The sequence below is a fragment of the Monopterus albus genome, unplaced genomic scaffold (genome assembly GCF_001952655.1).
Source record: "Monopterus albus unplaced genomic scaffold, M_albus_1.0 scaffold272.1, whole genome shotgun sequence".
In the NCBI taxonomy this organism is placed as follows: Eukaryota; Metazoa; Chordata; class Actinopteri; order Synbranchiformes; family Synbranchidae; genus Monopterus; species Monopterus albus.
The window spans coordinates 707,968-715,645 of record NW_018128152.1 but is presented as its reverse complement, the minus strand read 5'-3'; the positions used below and the strand labels follow the sequence as shown (position 1 = coordinate 715,645).

Sequence of the window (7,678 nt, the reverse complement as noted above, 5' to 3'; positions counted from 1 at the left end):
ACATATCTGATATGAGATTTCCAGGAGAATTTGTCATCAACTATGACACCTAGAAATTTAATTTCATATACTCGTTCTATATTAGCTCCCCCAATTTTCAATTGAAGTTCATTATCTAGTCTACGATTCCCAAATACCATAAATTTAGTTTTATCCAAATTCAGAGATAGTATATTACTATCACACCATTTCTTTATCTTCTCAAGTTCCTGTGAAACCCATCCAGAGAGTTGCTGTAGGTTTTCACCCGATGCCCATATGGTAGTGTCATCAGCAAACAAAACCACTTTCACTAAATCAGAAACATTGCATATATCATTAATGTATAATATAAATAATTTAGGTCCCAAAACAGAACCCTGAAGCACTCCACATACAATATCCAGCTCACTCGATTGGTATTCACCCAACCTCACAAATTGACGATGTCCTGCCAGTGCATCTCTTCAGTAAAAATCACAACAGCTGACAACTTCATCTCTGACCATTTAATCTACTGCACATTTATTATATACATCTGTACTTGTTTTAATTGAAAACAGGCTTTTGTTTTTGTAGACAGGATTTTCTACGGCGTTTTTCTAGTAAAATACAGCCGTGGTGGGCGGTATTGACTAACGGAGATCTACGGTTAAAGTCGTGATTTTATTGAATTCTAGTATTTTTTGGGTGGGCGCTGTCAATGTCGAGTTTAACAGAAGACTTGTATGACGTACAAATAGTTATAGTTTTGTTATATCCTGTTGTCTACACAAGGTGGGATTAAAATTTAAATATTTTCAAATGGAGTTTGGTGCCACTACGCTTATTGCCTGCTACTAATGCGGGCTAATTTCGGCTGTGTAGGTACCACAGGCTCGTGCTTTTTAGCTCTAAATGTATTTTGAGTTTGAAGGGTTCTCTGAAATGTACCTCATGTGATTGAACCAGGTTTTTTAGAGGCAGTTTGATCCACAAAGAGAGCAGGTAAACAGCCTCTGTGTCAAATAACTTTTAATCCATTTCAGAACCAATCCCCTGATCCCATATTTTTCTAACATGTCCATTAATAATTCATGATTGATTGTGTCAAATGCTTTTTTTAGGTCAATAAATATTCCCATCATGTATTTCTTCTCATCTGTAGCACTTGTAATGTCCTCCATCAGGTCGGTAATGGCCAAAGATGTTGATTGGTTCGACCTAAAACCGTATTGGCAATCGGAGAGGATTTTATGTTTGTCAATAAATGTGTCTAATCTGTTATTAAAGAGTTTTTCCAGAATTTTTGAAAATTGTGACAACAGAGAAACCGGTCTATAATTTGTGAAGTTGTGCTTATCACCAGATTTATACAGTGGAATAACCTTTGCTATTTTCATATTATTAGGGAACTGACCAAGTCGAAATGACATGTTAAAAATATGGGTTAATGGTTTGCATATCTCCTCAATTACCCATTTAACAGTTGTCATAGTGATGCCATCACTATCACTAGATGTTTTGTTACCACATTTATTCACTATCTCTATAATTTCCTTTTCAACTATGGGCTTCAAAAACATAGAACTCATGTTCCTTTCGATTGTATTATTATTATTTATAGTGACGGATGTATCATCTGTACAAATGCTTCTTGCTAAACCAGGACCAACATTCACAAAGAACCTATTAAACTTATCTACTACATCCTCCAATCTATTAACCGGTGTATCATTATCCATAAAATATTGAGGGTAGTTACTCTTGCTGGAACTGTTTCTAATCAATTTATTTAATATATTCCAAGTACCTCTCATGTTATTTTTATTATCCTCTAATACTTTAGAGTAATATAGTTTCTTACATCTCCTTTTCTCTACGAGGTTTCTTTTTATGTAAAATAAGTAATGAGTCAGTCAAACAGACTGGTAATCAGTGATCAGGTGATTGTTTTGAGGTAAAGATGTCACCCACACAGTGAATTTATCTGCTGTACACAAATTCATAAAAAAAAAAAATACAAAAAAAACATAAGGGCAAAAACTCAAGTATGGCTCTATATTTTGGGGTTTTTGTTTTCAGGATGCCAGTGCTGTGGCGATCACATGGCCTGATGTCAAGTCACTTCAGTGAATGAGAGAGTACATGGTGGATCAGCCCCCGTCAGACTTTCGGAGGATGCCCGACTGCTTGTCTCTCTTTGCCATTATGACCCATCAGCCCCCAGACTGCCACTCTTTGCAACCCAAGGCTCTGAAGCTTCCCCATCAAGTTCAGGCTGAAAATATTCCTTCTTTTTTTTGTCTGATGATGAGCCTTTGTCTTTTTCTGTGGAGAATGAAGGTTTTGTGCTATGGCTGTAGGATGCAGGTTGGTAGTATGGGTGCAGGTTGTGGTGGGGATAAAGAGAGGCCGAGATGCTATGCTCTTGCAGCAGCTGCAGGAGTCCCAGGGATGAACTGGTTATGTTTGTGGTCATGGTGGAGGTGGTCTGGTGTCCCAGGCCAAAGTGCTGCTGGTGGGTTGGAGATGAAGTGCTTACATGCTCGCAGTTCTGACAAGATGGCAGGCCAAAAGAGTGAAGGTTGTCGAGAGGAAAAAAAAAAAAGAATTAAAAAAAGGAAATATGATGCAAAATATTTAAAAAAGAGCTTTGTTTTGCACAAACATGCCAGTTCATATGCAAATAATAAAAATAACACAATGTAAATGTTAAGAGTTAGTTAATTTGTTATGAGTGTCTATCATCGCTGATGTTAGTATGGCTGGTGAAAAAGGGTCTGGTGATCTTCTTATTTTTAAACAGAGAAGCAAGCATTTGACGCTGGTTCAGTCCCCAGACCGGATGGATTAAATCTGGGTGGGACAGGTGACGAGGTATTTGCCTCACCCTCATTAACACCACTGTGGTGGCCTTGAGCAAGTCCCTTAAGCTGCTCAGCAGCCACACATCAGTTTGTGGTTGTACTGGGCTTCCAGGTGTAACTGTATGAATGGGAACAGGGTGTTCCTGAAGATGCAGGAGAGGTGAAGAGAGGTGGCTGCTCAGCAGACTTACCCTGATTAAATAAAGGTGAACAAACTAAAAACATGTAGTCTAACACGTCAAGAACATGCGGGCAGCTGTTAGTAAGCAGTGACGGGTGAATACTTACAGAAGCACATCACACGATTTTGCCATAAGGTGGCTATGACCATTTCAGTTAAGGCATAGATAATGTTTAACATATGAACCTTAAAGTTTCTTTTAAAAAATTTTAGGCAAAAGGTTCTTTTCTAATGTTACCAAACATAGTTAGGGTTCTGGGCCTCTGTTGTTAATACTGAAGCATTCACAGTGCATCTGTAGCCCTTAACTCTTACTTTGCCCAGAGGACTCCTTCTAGAGTTGGACAAGGAGCCCGGGCAGATGTTTCCTGCCACTGCGGGAGTAAAGAGCAGAAGTGAAGAGAGAGAAAAAGCAGCAGGATGGAAGAGAGAAAATCTGGAATATCCACCCTCACTAAACGAAAGATGCACTGTAAAACAAAGTTATAGATTAATGAACATAAAAGACTTTTTTTCAGGAGTTCCTTGTTCAGAGTAACAGGAAATTAGGTCCATCATGCCAATACAAAATCAAGTATGAGTTCAAATCTAACTTGGTCAGGTCTATGAAGAATACACAAAGACAATACAGCATGCATGAAAGCCCACCAAGTCTCTGGGAGACTGCATGTGTGTGTATTCTTACCTAGTGGAGATGGAGGGCATGAGGAGGGAGGGTCAGAGGACGTGGCAGGTGGTTATGGTATGTGTGGGAGAGGTCTGGCCGAGGTTGGGACCAGATGGAGAGACTGAGGTCATGGAGGGAGAAAGACGTGTTAAACTATACATGAAGGAAACATCCACATGTACTGAGAAAATGAAGCAAATGCAGTCTTAAATATTCCAATATTTAAAGCAGGAAACATGAATTTTATAGGAGAGTTCATGAGGTGAATAGGAATGACAGAGGTAGCGGAACTGTGTGAGAGCAGCATGTGTCCTACCCTGCCATGTGCTCCAGAGGGCTGTGAGAGGTCAGGCTCATGCTCCTCCAGGTTGTTCAGGCTGCAGACCTGCTGTATGTCCACCTCAAGCTCCCTGAAGTCTTTAGTCAAGACACCCGGACGTGGTTGCAGAATACCTCCCAGGTTTGTTTTGGCCAGCTGCTGCCACTGGTGCAGAGTCACTGAGCCTGATGAGAGAGTCAGGAGGGAACTGTAGTTGAAGAATGCAGTTACATTAGAAATAATTTTTTATTGTGTTCTCATTTAATGTAATTTCATAATGACAAATATCTGAAGAGCTGGGCGGAGCATGGTGGAGGGTAGCAGATCATAGGAACACATGGAAAAATGTGAAAGCAAAGGCAAGTGTTTAATGATATCTGTTACATAAAGTCAGTAACTGTTCCTAAAGGACACCTTGCCTGGAGAGTTTGTGTGTATTTGTGTGTGTGTCTCACTCGTTTGCAGCGGGCCTGCAGGTCCAGAATCTGAGCGAGCAGGGAGCTGAGACAGTCCTCTACTCGCTGTGCTAGCTCCTTTGACAGGTCGACCACATGCTTATTGACAGAGGCCGAAAGATTAACAACTTTTATTTAATTACTTCCTACATACTAACGATTTATTGTTGTTTCACTGATATAACTAATGACATGCCTCACAGCCTCTCCGGTCCGGTCAGTGGGGCCTGACCGGACCGGGGCCCACACACTGGAGGGGGAAACCTGTGAGGGGCGACCTCACAAGCCCAACCCGCCAGCGGGGCCTGACCGGACAGGGGCCCACACGCTGACAAGACACTGAACCCCCTCAAGTTGCCCCCGATGGTTAGAGCCATCGGTTGAGTTGGTGCCGCAGATGGTTGCCTTGGTTCTGTATTGGAAACAAATTCCTTGTGTGTGTAACATACTTGGCCAAATAAAGGTGACTATCCTTATGTCCTTTTGCTACAGTCTGTTAACATGTGGGTTAGTGATAAAGATATTTGGCAGCACTGGGCATGTTCACAAAACCGACTGTCAGTGGGTTTTGATCGGCACGTTCCCCAAAAACAGAACTACATAGCTGGCAACAGCAGCCCCTATGGACAAGTGTCAAATGTAAGCATGTATATTGCCACAGGTGGATTTAAATATACTATAGCGTTTAAAATACACGTGTGATCTCACCTCTGCGGAGTGGCAGCAGCTTGTTTTCCAGGATGTCTTGTGCATCTGTCCCCTCATCCATCAGGTCCAGTTATATCATCACACCGATGGTATATATATATATATATATAAGTGGGTGAGGGCTGAATGGAGAGAAGATAGAGCTGAGAATTGTTAACAAAAAGGCCTTGGAAGCTTTACACCCACTCAGCCAGGCTTTGAGTGCAGGCAATTGTAACCTGATACTTACAGCAATGCAGCTGGAAAGAAACTATGTCAGTATGTCATCTCCCATAATCCCTGTATCCAACATGAGCTGACAAGACACTGAACCCCCCAAGTTGCCCCCAATGGTTAGAGCCATCGGTTGAGTTGGCGCCGCAGATGGTTGCCTTGGTACTGGAAACAAATTCCTTGTGTGCAACATACTTGGCCAAATAAAGGTGATTATCCTTATGTCCTTTTGCTACAGTCTGTTAATATGTGGGTTAGTGATAAAGATATTTGGGTTCACAAAACCGACTGTCAGGGGGTTTTGATCGGCAGGTTCCCCATAAACAGAACCACATAGCTGGCAACAGCAGCCCCTATTGACAAGTGTCCAATGTAAGCATGTATATTGCCACAGATGGATTTAAATATACTATCGCGTTTAAAATACACGTGTGATCTCACCTCTGCGGAGTGGCAGCAGCTTGTTTTCCAGGATGTCTTGTGCATCTGTCCTCTCATCCATCAGGTCCAGTTATATCATCACACCGATGGTCTGCAGGCCTAAAAAAAACAAGGGGTTGTTGATAACATCAATGTTCTAGTATTCACACATGGAATAGGAAATTACAAAAATAATTTAATGATGCTATTTAAGCAGTTCAATTTCAATACCATTCCACTATGTTATGGTTAAGGGCTGGGAAGGACCCAATATGCAGACACACAAGGCAAGGGAAGGTTCAAATAGGGCTTTATTAAATAGTAGAGAACGAGGCTAAAGGGGAAAAACACACAAGCAAAGAATTCCAAAATGCTAAACTAAACAGTAGGTCAGGGAGCAGGGCAAGAAACTAAAGACTGGGGAAACTAACAAGAGAACAGTTTACAGGGTCACAAACACAAAGGAACAAACAGGAGACAGCGTCAAAATTACAAGAGTACATGAACAAGCATGGTGTAGTGAACAGAGATAGCAAGCAGAGGATAGGGGGGCAACAAGGCGTGGAGACAAAATGAACCAGCAACCAGGCTGATGGAAGGAAGGAGGATATATAGACAGGAGACCAGAGGATAATGAGGAGCAGGTGGAAATCATGAACAGAAATTATGAACCGGGCTAAAGCTGGGGCAGGTGAGGTCACACAAGACAGGAAATATAACCAAAATAAAAGCCTCAAACAGGAAGCAGGACACAAACCACAACACACTAAATGGTAAAGATGTGTTCAGGAGCATTGATGACACTTATGCAAGTTAACGGGGATTGTACAGAGTATATAGGCTAAGCGTAAATGTGCTGAGGATGGTGTGAGCATACTCAAAGTTACTTTTACCAGTCAGCAGTAGGAGTCATGGTTGTACTGGCCTTTTACATTAGCATGGTATGTTTTATGAACATTGAAGTTATTTCAAATCATAAATATTTTAGTGTTTTTGTTAACAGTGTAACAGTGTCCCTGTGGGAGAAGGCCTCGGGGCAGACCCAGGACACGTTGGAGAGACTATGTCTCCCGGCTGGCCTGGGAACGTCTTGGGGTTCCTCCTGAGGAGCTAGAGGAGGTGTGTGGGGAGAGGGAAGTCTGGGAGGCTCTGTTCGGACTACTGCCCCCGCGACCCGGTCTCGGATAAAGCGGGCGAAGATGGATGGATGGATGGATGGTTAGCAGTGTAAGGACCTATTGTGCACTTTATAAAAAGCTCTATTCTTGCACAAATAATATATTTAATTTTTTTTGTTTATTAATGCACTGCATAGAAACATTGCACAAGCATATAAATGTTTTTATTTTCATTATGTGAAATTTAGATTTCTGCATGTTTTTTACATTATATATTATAAATTATCAACATTAAAATAGTTGTTAGTTGTAGCCCGGTTACATTTAGAGAAATATCAAGAGAAAGGGTAACAAAACAACATAAAGATGAACATGATCCTAAAAACAAACGCTTTTCTCAAGGTCTCACATATAGAAGCACATGCAGTTTCCAATACCCTGAGGGTCCACCTCCTTGGCAATCTTGAGGGCATCGGAGTTGGCCAGGGTGATAGCCAGAATCAGGCAGCTCTCCTTGGTGATGAACTGCAGCAGCATGTCTCTGATCTGGTGCTCAATGTCTGGAGGCTGGTCTCCCATGGCCACTTCCGTCATCCCCGGCAGATCGATCAGAGTCAGATTCAGCACTGAGTCGCGGTGATGGGTTAGAAGAAAGTAAGTAAAGGAATCAGTTAGACAGAGGCTGAAAACCCGTTGAGTTTATATATATATATACTGTAAGTGTATGTGTGTTACCATTAGGGGAGTAGACACAGAGTTTGATGGGGAT

The 7,678-nt window shown here is 41.7% G+C and overlaps 1 protein-coding gene across 4 annotated transcripts; it reads right to left on the bottom strand.

Moving 5' to 3' along the window:
• Nucleotides 1–1,859: 1,859 nt before the first annotated feature.
• Nucleotides 1,860–6,359, bottom strand: LOC109972876 (trafficking kinesin-binding protein 1-like). Of its 4 annotated transcripts, none has more exons than XM_020622084.1 (5): nt 5,159–5,241; nt 4,451–4,549; nt 3,993–4,180; nt 3,695–3,797; nt 1,860–2,515 (listed from the first exon to the last, which is right to left on the bottom strand). In XM_020622084.1, exons 1-4 carry the CDS (start codon nt 5,217–5,219, stop codon nt 3,747–3,749), a joined length of 399 nt encoding a protein of 132 aa, XP_020477740.1. In that variant the 5' UTR covers nt 5,220–5,241; the 3' UTR covers nt 1,860–2,515; nt 3,695–3,746. The 4 variants fall into 4 exon arrangements, 2 of the variants coding, with proteins under 2 accessions (XP_020477740.1, XP_020477741.1); XR_002276752.1 differs by lacking the exons at nt 4,451–4,549; nt 5,159–5,241 and adding exons at nt 5,813–5,911; nt 6,238–6,359 and having other exon boundaries at nt 1,867–2,515; XR_002276751.1 differs by lacking the exons at nt 4,451–4,549; nt 5,159–5,241 and adding exons at nt 5,813–5,911; nt 6,023–6,359 and having other exon boundaries at nt 1,873–2,515.
• Nucleotides 6,360–7,678: the final 1,319 nt, after the last annotated feature.